The 21280-nt window shown below is 38.8% G+C and overlaps 1 protein-coding gene across 1 annotated transcript in view; it reads right to left on the bottom strand.

Moving 5' to 3' along the window:
• The window catches only part of FOXN1 (forkhead box N1), a 113961-nt gene that overhangs the window by 45676 nt on the left and 47005 nt on the right, over positions 1–21280 (bottom strand). The window contains exons 3-4 of the mRNA XM_077480434.1: positions 12669–12829; positions 816–1268 (exon numbers count right to left, since the gene is read on the bottom strand). Coding sequence (XP_077336560.1) covers positions 816–1268; positions 12669–12829 — 614 coding nt within the window. The remainder of the gene's footprint in view (positions 1–815; positions 1269–12668; positions 12830–21280) is intronic.

A 21280-nucleotide genomic window follows, 5' to 3' on the forward strand; every position in this document is an offset into this window, starting at 1 on the left:
TACACTGCAGAGTGCATGATCATCATGGGAAATGTAGTTCCAAAACATCTGGGGTGCCAAGGTTCACCATCACTGGTGTAAGGTATGAAAAACAGTGTCTAAATCTGTCAACAGATTTTAAGCACATTTACATGTGTTTGATGTTGGTTCACGTATGTTCAATAAAGCTTGCAGATTCAAAGCCCACTTCTCAATCAATGGATTGGATGACAACTACTACCCAGCAAGGTGTCAGAAAAGTGTTGATTTTAGAGAAGACTCTATGCCACAATGATGCAATTTACACTGTAGTAAAATGTACATTTTCCAAATATGCTAAATAATTTAAATATATCAAAATACTCAGAGTACTCATCTGGAAAACATATATATACTTAAACTTAAAGGAAGCTTATGCCAGGAGAAATACTGGGGATGTATGCTAAAAAGATAGTTGTTTGGCTATAATGCTGATCACATGTTTGTTTTACATGGTACCTGGAATAGGAAGTGAAGTCATTATGACATGTCAACACTCCAGGTCTATGATTCCAGGTATCTGGCAAAGCAGGTATTAAAGCTACTGGATTAACATATTTGCCAGTCAACTGACAATTTCATAGGCGGGTCAACAATGTCAGTCTGCATAGATTCCCTATACCATTAGGCAGGTGCACAGTGCAATTGGCTGAGTTTGGTATTAATAAATCTTTTGATGCCAGGGCAGGCCCACCTGCCAAATTACTAGTTTTCATAACACAAATGTTATTCATACTAAAGTAAATGTCCTGTAAACATAAAATCTGCTGGTGAACAAATGAAGGTTAAACTCTTACCATCATCTGTGATCCTTCTTCATGACTGGAAGTGTACTGTAGATTACTGCACCATGCTGTCTCATCTGATATATCAGGAATGAGGGGTGCAAAAGTTTCAGTATCTTCAGGGCAAGGAGGTCCACAAACATTGTCAAAGCTTTCCATTCCATCCATGCCTTTGAATGGCTTCTCACCAAGAGACAGAGAATTCAGACTTTCAGGGAACACATCGCTGAACTGTCTTTTGTAAGGGTGAAACTGATGTTTTCCTTTGCCAAACTTCCCATAGCTGTTTTCAGTGGACTCATCACAACTGTATCTCCTGTATTCTTCACTGGGGGAGGCTTTGCTTGGGAATCTCATGGGGATGTGGTCCTGGGGTGATAAAGAGAGATCAGGGCTCATGGAGGAATCTGAGCTCTTTCTTTCAGGCTGACTGTCAGAGTCATGTGCTTGCCCTCCATAGTTGTCCTGAAATAGTCAAATCATTAATTGGTAAACTTCCTAAAAACAAACAAACAAATATTGTTTTTTTTAGAGACCATATGGGTCTTGTACAGGGTATACACATACTAACGTTCCATCAATTCCATCTGCTTTCAATAGGTTTTTGATTGCGACAACGGTGAAAGGGTTCATTGTAACCTTCCACCGTTCCACCAACTGCCATAGTAAAAAACATTGCCTTCATATGTTTGATGTTGTGGGTTAGCAGTGGGTTAGGGTATACAATTTACAGAGGGTGCCTTCTTTAATTTGGTAATGTTATGCTTATCTTTAAAAGATTATAAACTAATCTTGATGACCTGGTGGCTATAAAATGGAGAGTGGATACATTTGTGGGAGCATCATATACGTAGTTGATTCCAGATACCTAATAACTTACAGGTAGGTCTTACAGAATCCTAATATGTCCCTTTTCTAGGTATAAAGTATTCAAGCTATAAATATTCTATGCCTTTGTTCTAAGTATCAATACTGTAGACAGAAACAGAAATATTAAATGTAATATTGGACTCTTCTACTAAATACACCAGCCTTTAGTAGAAATTCATCCTAAGTACAGACAGACAGACATAACCAAAAGCCAACGACAGTTTCATGTGTAAAAACATGTATCCTCTGGGCAATGGGGCCCATTGCCTTGAAGAGTGCGTGATTGCATTTAATGTTTTTCCAGCTGAACCAAACTAAATGGATATATGGACTGCTGCTAGTTTAAAACATGCATTCATACAAAAACCTTCAGAATATGTGCAGTGAGAAACAGATGTGTTACTTCTCATTACTTGCTGGATTTTAGGTATCAGTACTATGATCACTCATTTGTCATAATGATGAATAAATAGTTCCCAACAGGGTGGGGACTGGCAACTATATTCTGTTGTAATTGGGTGAGGATTTGGCTGCATAGCAGGCAGGCCTGGATTATAGTCTAACGGGTAGGCGGTCCCATAGAATATTTGGGGCAGTATGTCCATAGGAGGATAAAACACATGGTAGAGGAACTACTATTATTTGTTCTAGACACAGGTGACCTTCTTAGAAAATGAATAGATCTGAATTTGCTGGGGGACTTTTTGCTGCCTGGGGTAGACATAGAATATTTATATACATGATGTGCTGGTGGTATGGAGAGGTTCAATGGAAGATTTTCACCTGCTTATGGCTATATTAAGCAATGGCAATAGAAATATATTTATCACGTGTATATATAGTGGACCATCAAGAAATGTAATTCTTGGATTTAAAGCTAAGAAATGTAGGTTACAGGATTGAGACCACTACTAAATGCTTCCTGACTCCTAGTGACAAAGTGGGTTTCCATGCCTGGAGTAGTATTTTACAGAGGAGATCGTTGCCTGGTATTCACAATTTCAGTCTAACTTGAAACACTCATGGACCCTCTTAGTTTGTCACCCATGCTGCGTACATATCCCTGTCATATGATAAGGGACTATATACAAGATTTTAGTCATGAAAATTGTATAATTAGCAGTAATCAGCATGGATTAATGAAAAATTGTGCCAATCTATTAACCTTCTATGAGGAGGTGAGCTGCCATCTAGATAAAGGAAGGCCTGTAGATGTGGTGTATCTGATTTTTGCAAAGGCATTTGATACAGTTCCCCAATGTTTGCTGTACAAACTAAGGCCTGTCAGCATAGACCATAGGGTGAGTACATGGATTAAAACCTGGCTACAGGGGAGAATTCATATGGTAGTGATAAATGAGGAGTACTCCGAATGGTATGGTGTGGAAGTAATTTCTTAGCAGAATGTGGAAACCTTGTAAGAAGATTGAACAAATGAATGGGGTGGGCTAATGCATGGCAAATGGAGTTTAATGTAGAACAATTTAAAATAATGCATATGGGTGGCAAAAATATGAATGCAATCTACTCACTAGGGGGAGAACCTCTGGGGGAATCGAGGATGGAAAAGGACCTTGGGGTCCTAGTAGATGATAGGCTCATCAATGGCATGCAATGCCAAGCTGCTGCAAGCAAAGCAAACATAATTTTGGCATGCATTAGAAGGGGGATTGACACCATAGATAAAATGATAACTCTCCTACTCTACAAGACTCTGGTCTGGCCACACCTGGAGTATGCTGTCCAGTTCTGGACACCAGTCCTCAGGAAGGATGGGCTGGAACTGGAGAGGGTCCAGAGGAGGGCAACAAAGCTAATAAAGTGACTGGAGGACCTTAATTATGAGGAACAATTATGAGCATTGAACTTATTCTCTCTGGAGATGAGACCCTTGAGAGGGGACATGATTTCAATGTACAAAAACCGTACTGGTGACCCAACAATAGGGATAAAACTTTTCTGCGAAAGGTAAATTAAAAAGACACGCAGCCATTCACTAAAATTAGAAGAGAAACGGCTTAAACTGCATAGAGGGTTATTTACTGTAAGAGCAGTAAGAATGTGGAATTCTCTTCCACAAGCAGTGGTTTCAGCAGGGAGCATAGATAATTAAAAAAAAAAAACTATTAGCAAACATAACATACAGGGATATACAATGTAATACTGACGTAAAAGCACACGCATAGGTTGGACTTGATGGACTTGTGTCTTTTCTCAACTTCACCAACTATGTAACTATATCTCCTTCTCTGCCTTTTCCTTTCCTATATATCTCCTTGTTTGGTCACTTTTACTTTCCTGGATCTCTCTGGTGACTCTGTAATTGGAATAACGTGTGTCTTCTTTGCTCTTCCTTTTTATTATTTAACTATTTGCACACCTATCTGGGCTCCTGAGGACATCAGACACTACTGATGAATTGCATATGGTGGGGCTTCCGAGACACATCACTTCTGCTTGTTGGAATGCAGATAGAGCACATACCGGTGTTCCTAACCTGTAATTTATGTGCTTTAATTTAATGCAAGTGCATTTCTACTTGTTTTTTTCCATTAAATTAATAATATTACACTATGAGAGGCTTCTCCATCTCTTTAAATATGTAACATTTGGCATACCATCGAGCCTCTTAAAGGTGCATTGGCCACATATTTATCCATGTGTACAAGATGAACCAGTTGATGAATCAGAGATCAATTGGAGTTTATTGGCCACTTATGGAAAGTCCCAAGTTTGCGAATTAAAGCGCATTTGACTTCCTCTTTAAATAAAGGGGTCAACAGCTTCTGGTGAGTGCGGTGTGCAAATAGTTTGTGAAAAGAAGGAGCACAGTTGTGATGTCATAAAATATTGTCACACAATTTTGGACTGTTTACATCACTGAGCACTTTTTAATCATCACACTGGTTGTATCACATGGACAATTATAATTTTGTTTTTTTATTTCTTTTTGTATTGGTTGATAATTTGAGGTATTTGATCACACTGTGCTGATTTATTTGGGAAAGGGTTTGAGAGCACAGTCAGGATCTCCGGGGTTCATACCCTTTAAGATGTTTTGAGAACATTCCAAATTATGATGCTCTCTTTGAACCATGGGACAATACAAATTGACAATAGAAAATGTTGGTATATATGTCTTGAGTTACAATTTTACATATTGTCATACATAGTAATTATCGCTCATTAATCTATATATGACAACACATAGGTGTAGGTTGTTTAGTGCTGTACCATGGTGCTGTTTTGTACAACCAATGCTGTACACGTTCACCTACTTTTTATTGAATAAAACAAATTCATGCAAGAAAAAACAGTCTAACCTTGAGCTTTCTATTCAAATCATCTCCCTGTATCGTCTGCATGGGAGGACCTATATATCCAAATTAGTTTAACTAGGGTTAGTAAGGATATGAAGGTATTTGAAAACGCCAAGGTCTGTAAAAACATTTTTATTGCTTTATCTAAAATTTTCAACTCTGGTATCAGTGTTTTCCAAGGTCTGTACTGGTCAATTGTTGCTTATGGCAGCCTGATTATTGCATGCATATGCACATGACCGCTAAACCCTAATGTCCTTTCAATATATGCAGAAATTTATAATAAATTCTTCATACCTTCAGAGCTGTTTTACATGGACTCTGGTCTCAAAATGTCATATTTTGCAATGATATAAGAGTCAAAAAATAATTGATTGACGTAAAAATGTTTTATGAGGTTTTTTTCATGCAACAATGTTACTCTATGTATAGACAGCTAAAGGCAATTGGTAAATGCCTCTTTGAGAGTGTTGGGTTATTTTTTAGAGAGAGACAAGAATGCACATTAATTACTCCAAATCCATTCTATACTAGTATGGTTAACTTTAGCTATATGTAGCCAGTGCCATAAAGTAGGGCTTCTATTTTGTGTTGTAATCCAGTAAAGATCCCCATCCAGTAAAGATAAAGATAAAGATTTATCTCCAGCAAATCAGGCTGTATATAATGAGCCCTTTGTTATTTATGCAGAGAAAATATCGACATTTCTCAGCCACCAACAGACTCCTTCATTAAGTAACAGTGAAGGAGGCCATTAGTGTCTCTGATAAGTTGCTGTATTTATCTAACATTTATGCGACTAATAAAAAGTAGAATTTTGGTGTGCTGTGGGTTTTATCTGCTGTATCAATACACAATGGTGCAAAGCTTTGCACTGTCACTATTACACCCTTTGCTGTGTCACTATTGTACCCTCTTGTATGGGAGGGCTCATTAAGGCTGGATTCACACCTATGCATTTTTTGTGCTTTTTGCATTTTGCAGATTTGCACTACAGATTGTGTTCCATAGGAAACCATGTTAAATGGACTCTAGTGCAAATCTGAAAAATGCAAAAAGCAGTAAAACTGCATAGGTGTGAATCCAGCCTTAGAGTGTGCCTAATATACAGTTCACTTTTGTGTAAGAGACCAAAAGTGAAATCTAAACTGGGGGGAGCCTGTTCAGAAGCCTCCCACCCATCCTTTTGTCTCCTTGGTATTACACTGTTGGCTTTCGCTGTAGAAGCCAATGTGATGCCCTGGAAATCTTGCAATGTTACAACAATAGAAAAAATAAGGATCCAATTTGTGACATGGGATTAGGACACCATGGTAAGGATAACTGGGTGTAGTACAATTTTGCACATAAAGTATAAAAAAATTCTAGAAACAGTGGATGGTAATTTTTTGATCCAACCATTTTTGCATGATGAACTATTGTCTCTGGCGCAGTGTCCAAGAGCCCCATGCAACCATTCTTTGATGTACAAATATTTTGAACCATTAGAAATCCTTGTGGATAACTATTTTTTTTTATACCAAGTTGTGCATGCGCTGGGAATGTTTACATGCTTCACCCTCTTCCCTCCTCCATTCACCAAAGTAGTAAACTAGTTCATCCAGTGTATTCCTGTTTAGGGCCACCTGTTAGAAGCAGCGCTGGTGCAAGGATTTTTGACACCCTAGGAAAACCTTATTTGCCCCATTGGCCCACCCCTGACTCCACCCCATTTGCCCATGTGACAGAAGGCACTGCTATACAGGCTCTACTTCCTCTAGCACCGGCTCCAGCTGCACCTCTAATTACACTACCGGTCAGACTGAGTTAGTTACATGCTGCAGCCTGCAGAGCATGCAGGGAAACCAGCGGCCGGGCGCCCCCAGGCATCAGTGCTCTCTAGGCGGCTGCCTAGTTTGCCTATTGGTAGCATCGGCCTTGGTTACAGCCTAGTATCCTAGCCTAGTAGCCTATTATAGCCTATTATATCCTAGCCTAATAGCCTATTATATAAGTTTTATAGTCAAATCTCTGTATACAAATACCTGTGCATATAGACATAAGCTGCAGAGATGCCATTTCCGAAAATATGTTGCGTTTGAACTCATGACACTCCTACTCTAAAATTGCTTAGTTAGTCTTTCTACTTTGAAGCCCAAAGCAGTGCTGCATTCCTTAAATTCTAATCTGAGTTGCCTTATCTTGTATCAAGTATGATATTAGTATGTGACAGTTCTGTCATTATATCTTTGGGGGGGGTCATAAAAAGGGCACAAAAAAAAAATATATATATAGTATACACACACACACATATATAGTTTATATCTGGTGAATTTCAACTACACCTGCAAAATGAAACAAAAAACAATATTCCTGGATTTGTAGGTCAATTTACAGTCAAGAGGTGCCTAGGGCTCCATATGTCCTAGAACCTTTCAGTAACTTCAATTATGCATTCCTTTTTTTGATGAACAGACTACTGTATATACTGTATATTGTATATATTCTACCTAGACCTACAATGCATAGTTGTTGTACTTTTGAGCAGTTGTGATTACCATATTTATTGGCGTATAACACGCACCTTTTCCCCCTGAAAATAGAGGGTTATCAGTGCCTGCGTGTTATATACTGATATTGTTTTTTTTACCAATGGGGGGGCGGGGCATGGATTGGGCGGTCCGCCCCAGGAGCCACACATTGGGGAGTGTCAGGCTGGCCGCCCCACCTCTCCTGGTCCTTGGACAGTGCTGTCTGCATAGTCTAAAGTTGAGAAAAAATCACTTGCAAGCCCCTTGTCCTACACTGTTTCTCCTGTATAATTTTCATTGTAAAACATTTTTTACAATACATTTTTTATAGCTTTTAAATACCTCAATAGTGTAGCTTTAGATAGGAGGAGGAGAGTGATCACATGATCATCTAGGAAACGTCAGAAGAGAGCAGTCATGTGACCAAATCAGTAAAAAAAACTGAACTATTGAGGTATTTAGAAGCTTTGTTTTACAATGACACTGACACAGAAGGAGCAGTGTATAAGGAGCTGGCTGTGATTTTTTTCTTAACTGTAGAGTGTGCTGTCCCAGGAGACTGGAGATCTTTTGGGAGTGCAGGAGGGCTGTATATTGTGCAGAGATGAGGGGTGTGTATTGTGCAGAGGTGGAAGCTGTGCATTGTGCAGAGGTGGGGGCTGTGCAGAGATGGGGAATGTGTATTGTGAAGAGATGGGGGCTGTATATTGTGCATATGTGGGGGGCTAGGTACTATGCAGAGGGAGGGGGGCTGTGTAATATAAAGGGGGCTGTGAATAAAAATTTCCTTAAACTTCCCTCTTAAAATCAAGGTGCGTGTTATACTTGACATAGTTGAGGGGTTATTTACCCTGATAGATGATTTAGGTATTTGTTGAGAGTATGTTCTGGTACTGTACAATCCAGTTCCAACATTATGGTTCATATGAGTACCTATTGCACTGCGGATGCAGTGCTATTTGGGAGATTGTTTTGCTGTTATGTTTAGGTTTTTACTTAGAATCAAAATTTAATAAAAATGATTGAAACAGGAAAGCAATTTGAAACATAATGTTAATAAAAAAAATTATCTTTCCATTTAAATCTGCAGCCAAATCTGTTGCCCTTTAATTCACTAGGATGTGGTAAACCTCAGATCCAAACATCTAAACAGCCAGGGCATAAACTTCCTGTATATGCGCAATTACATCACTAGCCCCTGCCCCCAAAGGGGCTGCACCCCCCTAATGAATCAAGTCCATTACCTAGGTGCACTAGAGGAAGTGCAAAGAAAAATGTGAGTTTTAATTTTTAAGACTTTATTAACGTTTTTTATACAATTCAGCACTATGATTTTTTTGTTTAGTACTGCTGTGCGGACCATCATATACTAGAGTGAATATATCAGGAATAAGATCTCTTTGATCTATTGGTGGATTTATATACCCCTTAAAGGGGAAGGCTCAGAGTGACCTGTAGCTGGTCAATGCGGGAGGTGAGCACATAGTTTGGAAGGTGGAGGGGCACCTGCAGTGATTTATATTAATCTACAATTACTTCACAGAACAGTGCATCTATGTATTGGACTTTACTCACTATTATATATTAGTTTGCTACTGCACGGAGTCTTATCACTGATTGGTGTGTTTATGCCTACAGTACACGGTAGCCCTTTTATGATCATTGGGTAGTGCATTTTATTCTGATCACAACTGATATTTTATTTGATTACACAATACTGCTTATTGATTATGTTTAATGTTATTCACTAGTGGCAATGCACCGTTTTATGTTACACTCTTTTAGTACTTTGTAACTAGGCTATACAGTATTTACGAACTACCAAACATTATTTGACAGACCATCAAGAAAGGGATCTCTTGTGTTGGGAAAAGTCCACTGGATACTTGTGGACAAAACAGATAACAGCCTTGACCAGAACTTTCCACTGTCTCAACTTCTATGTAGGAGATTTCTACAGATGAGTTTTGGAATGATTTATATGTTCAAAATATCCATATAACATAATCCGATTCCATGGATTATCTTTTACAAGTCAGAAGGTAAAGACCCTAAGACACTGTCACAACATACCAACATATATACGCAAGGGACCATATTCCTGCCGGGAAGACTGTTTACCGACTAAAGGGTTATAAATAATTTTTGCACACAAAATCACTATAAGTAGCATGGATATATTTATAAGGATGTGATTTAAAATCATAACACAATATTTCAAAGTGTACAGGTTGAGCAGATACAAAAATCTGTTATTCTGACACAATATCCAATTTTTGGAAAAAAGGATTTCTGAATATTAATACGGGTTGTTAAAAATGTGTGTGTTATAGGGTAGATATAACCAATAAGTAGTTTAGTATACAAATTATTTATTTTCTTTCTTGCTCTATATGCGTATAACTATTATTTTAATCGCTATATGAAATTCTGCTTCTTTATAGTTGAAATTTTACAATTAATTGCTGCTACTACTAGACTTTCCAAGGCATTCTATTCTATTTATTCTATTGGATTTATTATATCAGGGTTAATCACCAGGAAAGTTCCAAAAAAACCTGGATAGGCATTTGTTATCCTAGGATGCCAAGTAAGCTATTACAAAAGCAAACACGGGTTTAATAAATAAACAAATCCACCAATAGGAATAAGGTTACACCTTCTGTGCCATCCTCTAGCATGTTTTATAACTATATTGTCTTCAATATAAAAATACAAATCACTTAAACACTTGATGATCCTATCAAAGGAGAAATCATCACACTTATCATCTAACACACTTAAGCCTCATACACACGATCAGACTTTGTACAAACTTTCCCGTGGATTTTTGTACAAATGGTGTGAACTTGTATTGCATACACTCAGCAGGACTTTTTCAGCCAACTTTCACCAAATCACGTGTTTTTTCTGCTCTTTACCGCCATCCTTTGGTCAAATTCTGTATTGTTGTCTGATCTTTTGCATTGGTTCTCACCATGGGTGTTTGTACTTTGTATGAAAGTCCTATGGTTTTCTGTACACACGATCGGACTTTGCTCCATCGGACTTTTGTTGCAAGAAAGTTTGTCCATTCACACAGCCAACAAAAGTCTGATGAAAACCAAAAAAGTTTGCCCGATGGAGCGTACACATGGTAAGGTGTTGCCTTAAAACAGCTAATTTGCATGTTTTTTGTCAAAAAGTCTGATCGTGTGTATGGGCCTTAACACTTCCCCTTCTGACACTTCACAGAAGCCATGTTTTGCACCCAGCTCCAGCCTAGATAGATGCCATTTTTGGGAAGATCAACTCAATCCATTAGTAGGCAGCCATTTTAGGAAAGTCTGACCAAATAAACATTTTAAAGGGTAATTATATTGTCCACATTTATTATTGATTATTTTTGTGTGCATGTATTTAATGCTAGTTGATTTGCTATGTCAGCTCAAAATTTGGTTGTTTTAATTGGCTGTATTTGCATAACAATGCACAGATTTCACCCGGGAATGCGAGTGCAGCGGTTTTAGGGGTCAAGTTAGTCAAACTCAGATTATTACATGACAAATTTCGTAAAAACAAGTTAGGACATCTAGAATTGGGGGAATTGAACATTTAGTTTACTCCAACAGATAAATCAAGGCTTTAGCAATTCTTTGTAAATTGTAGTGTCTGTGTCCACCTATTATGCTCAGTTCATATTGGTGTGCTGCCCAACATCGCATGTTATTCGCACTGCACTGCTGTGCAAATCATATGCGACGTCTGTGCGATGCAAATTTAGCCATACAGATTGTCGTGCAGGACCCTTTTTTTGGTTTTCACCAGAATCGGATCTCATTGGTGTTCACACCCATGCAATCCAATTCCTGTCCAAATTGACAGTTCGCACTGTGATATGCAAACTGATCTGGGGGTGTCATTAACTTTGTATTGATACTCCCAGTGGTTTGCATAAGGCAGTGTGAACTGCCTGCGAGTCAGGTGCAACACAGGAACCCGCAGTGGATTCAAGGGTTTCCCACATCGCACCAATGTGAACCGAGCCTCAATCAAACTGTTAGTGGTGTTTGCAAATGACTTATTGTAATAAAGAAATATATATTTTTGATAATCTAGTCTAAACTTACATCTGTCTTATTGTGTTATTTTTAGAAGAATTCTTCTTGGCAAAATTAAAGTGATTGTAAACAATGGCCTTGTAAAACAATCCATTGGCCCCTCAGTACCTTCTTGTTTGTTTTGTCAGTATTTTTCTTCCTCCAAAGATGGCGAGCCCCCCCAAGAAGTCACATGTACAGTCATGCCAAAGAACATCTAAATGATTCAGAGAAGGATTGGGAGAAAGTGCTGTGTTCAGATATAAGATGGTGGAAACATTATACTTTGGGGCTGTTTTTCTGATAAAGGTACAGCCTGACTTTGCCACATTGAGGGGCCAATAAACAGGGCCATGTATTGTAAAATCTTGGATGAGAATCTTCTTCCCTCAGCTAGTCTCCCAGCATGACAATAACCCAAAACATACCGCCAAAGCAACAAAGGAGTGGCTCAAGAATAAGCACATTACGGTCATGGAATGGTCTAGTCAGTCTCCAGACCTTAATCCTATAGAAAATTTATGGAGGGAGCTGAAACTTTAAATTTCCCAGAGACATTCAAGAAACCTTAAGGATTTAGAAAAGGTCTGTAAAGAACAGTGGACCAAAATCCCTCCTGAGATGTGTGCAAACCTGTTCACCAACTACAAGAATTGTCTTACCTCTGTGCTTGCCAACAAGGGTTTCTCCACCCAGTACTAAGTCACGTTTCACTTGGGGATCAAATATTTATTTTAATCACGGAACTGCAACTCAATTTATATAATTTGTTTTATGAGTTTTTTTTCTGGATTTTTGGCCATTCTGCCTCTATTATTTAAAATACACCTTTGATACAAATTATAGTCTCTTCATTTCTTTGTAAGTGGGCAAACTTACAAAATCTGCAGGGGATCAAATAATTATTTTACCCACTGTATAAAGAATGAGCATATGGTTACAGGATAATACAGTTGTATGCAGGGATGTACAGTTATTGTAGACAATTATTATTAACTAAATTGCATGTGAATTCCAACATAGTCAACAAACTTGAATAGTTCAGCTTACTTTAATATTTACAAGACTTTGAAATGCACTTTTTACCATTGTCAAACAAGAAGCCAGTGAACCAGTCTGATCTTGTATTCCATCATCTGATTGGTTTACAGGAGAACAATCACTGTCCAGAGATCCTGGGGTGAAAGTCATACTGGATTGATCCTGCATCAATGAAGATCCCACAAGGTCCTGGCTGGGTAAAAATCCTAAAAATACAACCAGAGTTCCATTTAGTATTAAGACTATTGATTGTCATCAGTGATAAAAGTGTAGTCATGAGTTGGCATCAATAATAAATGTTCAGTCATGAGTTTGATATAGTGGCAAATAAACCCTTGATGGACATCTGGCATTAAAGGGGTACAGTGAAATGCACATTCCAGTGGTACAGTCCACAGTAAATAATACACTGATATATTAAGCTGATATTTTGTCAATCATTTTACTAGTAATAGTAGTATTTTAATATAATTTCAAAGAAGTACAATATTTATTGCAAAAAGCATAGTAGTTCTCAGCAAATTGCTGTCTGACTGTGTCACAAAACTGGACACAGAAAAAAATCTTTTTGAATTCAACATGTATCTACATTCAAGAAAAAATTTTTAATATAGTAATCTCCTCTTGTATCTGAGCATATACTAACACTGTCCTGGAATATAAAGAGACACAGTTTGCAGTCCAGTCAGTGGATATGACGTCACCAGAAGTATCCACCCACCTTTTTTCCCTTTTTCACCCACCAGAGATTTTTTAAAGTATATATATATATATATATATATATATATATTTTTTTTTTTTTTTTTTGATAGATTTTCTCTGCTGGTTATAAAATTGGCTCCATCTGCTTTTTTTTTTTAATCCGTAACCAGTAAAAAGATGCATTTTTCATAGAAATGCATCAAAATGCATGTCAACGTGCATTGACACATACATTAATGCAGGCATGTCCAAAGTCCGGCCCGAGGGCCAATCGCTGCCCACGGTCCGGTTTTGAACGGCCCGCCTGGTTATTTAAACATGTATATCTTTTGTGGCCCCGACGATCTCCCAGCGCCGGGCCACAAAAGATATATAGGCTGGCTGCCTTGGAGGGAGGAGGCGGGACGAGTGAAGTGCACACAGGAGGACTATTTCCTGTTTATGGTGGGTGCATTCCTGGCAACGGGGAATGAATTCCTGGCAATGGTGGCTGCATTCCTGGCAATGGTGGCTGCATTCCTGGCAATGGTGGGTGCATACCTGGCAATGGAGAGTTCATTCTTGGCAATGGTGAGTGCATTACTGGCAATGGCGGGCGCTGAATTCCTGGCAATGGTGGGTGCTGCATTCCTGGCAATTGTGGGTCTGCAGATGGGCACTGACCCTTATTTTGCTTCACAGTTCTGTATTTAAAATTTTAAGTTTTTTTTTTCCTGAAACTTTCCTCTTAAAGTGAAGGTGTGTGTTATACTCCAGTAAATACCGTATATCCACCACACAAAGCCACAAAGGCCAGAGAATTCTTGTTGGACAGTGTATTAGCGCTCGAACAAACACACTAAGGCCGCGTACACATGGGCGGACTGTCTGACGGACTTGGTCCGCTGAAACGTGTTTCAGCGGACAGTCCGCTCGTGTGTGGGCTTCAGCGGACTTTTTCAGCGGACAGTCTGGCGGACTAAGTCTTTCGGAATTTCCGTAATATTGTCCGTCCAACTTTGGTTTCAGCGGACAGTCCGCTCGTGTGTAGGCAAGTTGGACGGACTAAGTATGGCGCATGCTCAGAAAGGATTTACACGGCCGAAGGTTGCATTGCAGTGTATTGGACGTCGTATTTCTAGTCCCGTCGTACGTGCTGTACACGTCATCGCGCAAGCTTTCAGCGGACTGTCTGTTCATCGTGTGTGGTCAAGTCCGTTCATTCAAAAGTAGGACGGACTGTCTGTCGGATTGTCTGACGGACTTAGTTGGACGGACAATCCTCTCATGTGTACGCGGCCTTAGACTGAATTTTAATGGTTCAAAGAATGTCAAGCAAAATGGTCGGCCCTTGCGCATGTTCACTTCATCAAATCTGGCCCTCTTTGAAAAAAGTTTGGGCACCCCTGCCTTAATGCATGCATTGAAATACAGTATGCTTTGATGCATTTCTATTGATTTCAATTTAAAATGCATCAAGCAAAAACAAAAGTGGGTGAATCAAGCCTAACTATCCATAAGTGATTTATTAAACTAAAAAAAAATGTTAATCTCTTCAGCTATTTCCCCAGGCTTATAGATTCCTGCACATAATACATTTCAAGAACGTGCCTTAAATAATTATTAAATAAAATGAAATTAAAAATATGAAAACGAAACATTTTTGTAGCTGACTTTTACTAAAGGACTTTACTAAAGGGGCCCCAGGGAGAAACACTGACTACTGGATCTAGTCCTGGCATGTGTAATAAAATGAAGATATGTGTCATTCAAAGTTCAGTAGAGTTTGTCCACATAAGCATGGTAGTATAATTGTCTTAAGCTAAAATTGTGATTATTAGTTCTTCTGTAAAGGTGAGTGTGTCTTTTTTTTAATCTGATAGCATAGCCAGTTACCCAATCTGCTTCCATGATCTGATCACCCTGGTCTGTGTTCATGTTAATTTTCGAAAAAATTTTTTAAACAATCTCGAAACCAGAAAGATCCCAGCATAGCACACTGGACACACAGGCTGTTATCCCCATAACTAGAGGACTACAGGCTATAGCCCCTACACAATGTTGATGCTATCTTTCTATGCCCTTTAAGTAGATATAAACCCTCAGTGACTATTTTTTTATGTAGCATGCTGCCAGTGCAAATGCCATGTATGCTTTTCTTAAAGGGGCCCTTTAAATGAGATGTCCAGGCAAAACCTAATTAGCGCTACACCTGCTCTGTGGCACATTCTAAACCTAATCTACCTAACCCTGTAAAGCAAAAATCACTGTACTTACCTTTCCTACAGCCGATCCGGTCTGGTCCAAACACCAGCTGTCAGCTGCGGCTTAGCTGTTTACGGGGGTGTAGGAGAGCCATCCAACAACAGAAGCCCCATAGTAAGTCTATGGGTAACGTCACTCCCTATTCATTTCACAGCCATTGCCGGTCCTCTCCTGCAAACAGCATCCGCCCCTTGAGAACCGCCCAGATCAGGTGCAGAATAGGTAAGTACAGCGAGTACTCATACTCGCTTATACTTACTTATTCACTATAAAATTAGTTTTCTGTATTTTGCAAAAAAACTGGTTGATCATGCTGTTCTATATCTCCCCCTCCTGTCCCCAATGCAGCTGTGGATTTTGCAGCTGTGGTGGCAACTCTGCACATGCTCAATGTTCAGTTAGTTTCCAGGCTGAGCATTTCCTCCCTATCAGATCTGAGCAGCCCATGTGACTATAGAGTCACACATGTGAGTGTATACACAGTAGTAAATAACAGCCCAAGCCCTCCCTCCTGCATGCTCCTCCATAAGTAGCTAAACTCAATGGGGGCAGGATAGTACATATAGATTATTTTAAGACACAGGTTGGAGGGGCGTGACACAGCCTGAGACTGGCAGAAATCTGCCCACACCATGTTATTGCCAAAAATTAATAAAGATTTGATTTCAAATATATATTTGTATGCCAATTTAAAACAGTTTATTGATACAAATTATTTATTTTTACTCAGCATTCCAAAGGCTGTTTTTTTATTTTGAACACGTGACAGCAGATGACTAGAAGCTCCTCCTGCTTGTGTTAACCTGCAGATAGGCTATGAGAGAGCTGGGTCATGTGAGGGCTGTATATCGATTAGGAAAAAGGTACTTTTTTTTTCAATGCCATCATCCGTATACAAAATAGAAAGAACAATGTAAATGAAACAGTGGGGGTTATTTACTAAAGGAATATCCACTTTGCACTGCAAGTGCACTTGGGAGTAAAGTCGCTGTAGATCCAAGGGGGACATGTAAGGAAAATAAAAAACAGCATTTTAGCTTGCACATGATTGGATGATAAAATCAGCAGAGCTTTCCCTCATTTCAGATCTACCCCTTAAATTTAGAGCGACTGCACTTCCAAGTGCACTTGCAGTGCAAAGTGGATTTGCCTTTCGTAAATAACCCCCAGTGTGTGTTTAGTATCACTTTAATGTTAAACTTTTTTTTTACTTTTTTCTTTCTTTTTGGGAATTTTTATTTATTTTGTGTTTTTCCATTTCTATTTTATGTTGATAGAGCCTTTTTAAGGTTTGAGGTGTCTAAAGCCGATCATTCACTTGTTACTGACTAAAAATCGAAGAAAGGTAGTTGCGCTGACAGTGACATTACTGGTAATAAGCCAGTGATAAATGCAAATAGTTATAAATGTAAATGAATATACAAAAAAGTGTCAACATAAATTAGGTGCTTAAATGAATAAAAGTCCTTATGAATGTGATAATAAAAAAGGAAAGTAAAAAGTGAATGTGAAATAAAAAGACTCAGATAATCAATAAAGTCCCAGTGATAACTTGAGTAATCGTGATAAATTCATACAATCTTCCGTCACCAATATGTGCTGATCACCATAAAGAATGCACACTTACCAGAGGCAAGCAACAAACACCTTGCAGCTAAACACCCCGCCAGGGTCTTGTTTTAAAAGGTCCAGGATAACAACTCAGATGGCGTCAGACCAGGTACTCAAAACAACCAATAATCGATTGAAGGGATGTAGCGGAGACTCTCGGATAAGTAGCAGATGTCACCCAGAAATAGAACAAAGGGAACTTCCCATAGTGTATTACTGGTTAACTACAGGCTAATTTTACTTCTATGTTCGTAAGTGCTTTTTACATTTTATATATTAAACGAGTTAACCAATAATACACTATGGGAAGTTCCCTTTGTTCTATTTCTGGGTGACATCTGCTACTTATCCATGAGTCTCCGCTACATCCCTTCAATCGATTATTGGTTGTTTTGAGTACCTGGTCTGACGTCCTCTGAGTTGTTATCCTGGACCTTTTAAAACAAGACCCTGGCGGGGTGTTTAGCTGCAAGGTGTTTGTTGCTTGCCTCTGGTAAGTGTGCATTCTTTATGGTGATTAGCACATATTGGTGACGGAAGATTGTATGAATTTATCACAATTACTCAAGTCATCACTGGGACTTTATTGATTATCTGAGTCTATTTATTTCACATTCACTTTTTAATTGAATTTTTTATTATCACATTCATAAGGACTTTTATTCATTTAAGCACCTAATTTATGTTGGCACTTTTTTGTATATTCATTTATATTTATAGCTATTTGTATTTAGCACTGGCTTATTACCAGTGTTGACACTGTCAGCGCAGCTACCTCTCTTTGTTTTCTAGTACTATATGTGTGTATTCCATATAGTAGCTGCTGCTATAAGTTTGTGTTTAGTTATAACTAATTCTGTTAGGAGCGCAGTATTTTTCCTTTTTTTTCCTTTTTTTTCACTTGTTACTGACTATCTGAAAAAAATAGTGCAAACCACTTAACCCACCAACCATTTTATCACCAGCATTCAATGCACCCTTTATTTCCAGAGATAAAATAAAAGTTGACTACTGGCCACTTTTACAGGACTGTACAGTATCTGCAGTATCATTATTTTTGTAGTGAAACCCCAGCTTGTGTTTTTTGTCTTCAGGGAATTTAGGCCTAGGCTTTATTTAACCACTTGACATCCGCACTATAGCCAAATGACGGCCACAGCATGGACCTGCATTTCCGGGAGGCCGTCATATGACAGCCTCCCCTGTGCACACTCCCTGTGCGCGCCCTGCAGGGCATGCATGGAGTGCATTGTGATCACCGGGGTCACTGAGACTCGGGTGATCACCGATCCGAGTAAGGGGCTGGTCCTGGCCTCTTACCATGTGATCAGCTGTCAGCCAATGACAGCTGATCACATGATGTAAACAAAAGCTCGGTAATCACCAGCTCATCTGCATGGGACATTGGTCCTGAAGAGGGACAGGCAATTATGCCTCATCTGTGGCCACCAGAAACCCCTGCCAGTGAGCACAGTGCCAACCAGTACCACCTATCAATGCCCATGAGTGGCACCTATCAATGTCCACAAGTACCACCTATCAATGCCCACCAGTGGTGCCAATCAGTGCAACCTAGCAGTGCTGCCTATCAGTGTAACCGATCAGTGCCCATTATTGCCACCCATCAGTGCCCATCATTGCCACCAATCGGTGCCCATCAGTGCCGCCTCATCAGCATACATCAATGAAGGAGAAAAATTACCTGTTTTAAAATTTTATAACAAAATATAAAAAAATATATATATTTTTTAAATTCGGTCTTTTACTTTTTTTTAACAAAAAATAAAAACCACAGAGGTGATAAAATACCACCAAAAGAAAGCTCTATTTGTGGGAAAAAATTCAAAAAATTAAATTTGGGTACAGTTTTGTATGACTGCGCAATTGTCATTCAAAGTATGACAGCGCTGAAAGCTAAAAATTGGTCTGGACAAGATGGGGGTTTAAGTGCCCAGTAAGCAAGTGGTTAAAATTGTCCTTCTGCTGTGTGTTATCTGTGGTTTCTAAGGCCTGGTTCACACCTATGCATTTTGTAGTGAGTTTTTGGTTTTGCAGAAAAACACTACAGTCCATTGAACGTGGTTTCCTATGGGTCACATTCACATCTGTGCATTTTATGGAAAGGACCTGGACCAGCAGGTTGTGTTTCTGGTTCCATAGTCTTCAATGTATCAAAAATGTGTATTGAAAAATGCAAAATGCATCTGGAATATGCATCAACTGCAACCTGCATAGGTGTAAACCAGGCCTAAATCAGCTGGCTGTATTTTCGTCTCTAGCATATTTTCACCAATTCTACTGCTGCGGCAGTTCGGCATGATCCCACGGGTCAGTGGGATAGCAGACGGACGCAGGCCGCTGAACTGCGGGAGGAGGGTTGATTGTGGGCATGAGAACCAGAACAGGCATGTGCGTGTGTAAACACACACACATGCCTTTTCTGTGAGGAGCGGAGAAACAGATTGTGAGTTTCTACTAGTTAGGAACAACAATGTTTAATTTCCTCCAGTCACTCCCATCCCCCTACAATTGGAACACACATAGGGAACACAGTTAACCCCTTGATCGCCCCCTAGTGTTAACCCCTTCTCTGTCAGTGACATTTACACAGTAATCAGTGCATTTTTATATGTATAATTGTCAATGGTCCCAAAAATGTGTCAAAAGTGTCCAATCTGTCCACCATAATGTTGCAGTCCCGATAAAATCGCTAATCACAGCCATTACTAGTAAAAAAAAAAAAAAAAAAAAAAAATGACATAAATCTTTCCCCTATTGTCTAAACCCTTTAACTTTTGTGCAAACAAATACATATACGCTTATTGTGATTTTTATTACCAAAAATATGGCGAATACATGTCGGCGGCCTAAACTGAGGAAAAAAAATAGCTTTTTAAAAAAAAATAATTGGGGATATTTATTCTAGCAAACAGTATAAAATATTGTGTTTTTTTCTAAATTGTCACTATATTTTTGTTTATAGCGCAAAAAATGAAAACCGCAGAGATGATCGAATACCACCAAAAGAAAGCTTTATTTGTGGGAAAAAAAGGGCATCAATTTTATTTGGGTACAGTGTCGCACGGCCTCGCAATTGTCAGTTAAAGCGACTCAGTGCCTTATCATAAAAAATGTCCTTGTCATTGAGAAGCCAAATCTTCCGGGGCTGGAGTGCTTAAAATGCCCCGTAGCTGGCTGGCTATTTTTACACTCATGTTTTATCCGTGGTCTCTGAATTCTCTATAAGAGTTTCATAGAAATTGGCCAGTGGCAGGACAGTTTTATATAAGTGAGAAAAAAGATTGCCACAGCAAGCTACACATTTCTATTTGCCAGTAAAGTGGACCAATTACCATTTGATGAAAAAGCACATGTAGCTACTAAAGCTACTAGAAAAAAAAACTTTTTTTTTTTCAAACTAAAATAAGATAAATTGGTGTGTTGCTGTGTGAAAGTTAAGCTATTTGTACAAAAAAAGAAATCAATTTCACAGCCAAATATATGTCTATGATATGCTGTCAGTGTACAAAATTGCTGAGACTGTCCGTGAAAATCATACTGTTCTGTAACACCACTAATAGCTTTAAAGTATCCCCCAACCCAACATCTTATTTAAAAGATGTATTCCCTTGAAGCCTCATGAAAGGACCCTCTTTCGGTTTTATTGCATTGGTACATGGCCCAGCTTCCGGTGCCTTTTTAAGTATTTTGCCTATCGTACCCTAAAATGGCCAGAATTCAACAACAAGATGCTCCCCCGCAGACATCAATGGGATTTGCTTCTAAGTTTGAGTTCAATAATTTTTAAACAAGATTCACCGACCCCAAACCTGGCTAGATTTGAACATGACCACTAAACATGCACTGCAACCTGTGGAATCCATGCTACCCCTATGAGTTATATTGAAAATATATGCTGGCAAGTTACTCAATAAATGAATGCCTACCCATAGATGAAATATTAATATTTGAGTGAACAAAGATAATATCACTTTATAAAAATATTTATTCCAACTGTGCAGCATTATGTACAGTAAATAGCAAATGCTAGAAAATATTAGAGAATACAATAATAAATAAATACTATTTATTTTGATAAA

Source organism: Lithobates pipiens, unplaced genomic scaffold (assembly GCF_037356315.1).
Source record: "Lithobates pipiens isolate NorthernLeopardFrog02 unplaced genomic scaffold, aLitPip1_a1.2 Scaffold_16, whole genome shotgun sequence".
Lineage (NCBI taxonomy): Eukaryota > Metazoa > Chordata > Amphibia > Anura > Ranidae > Lithobates > Lithobates pipiens.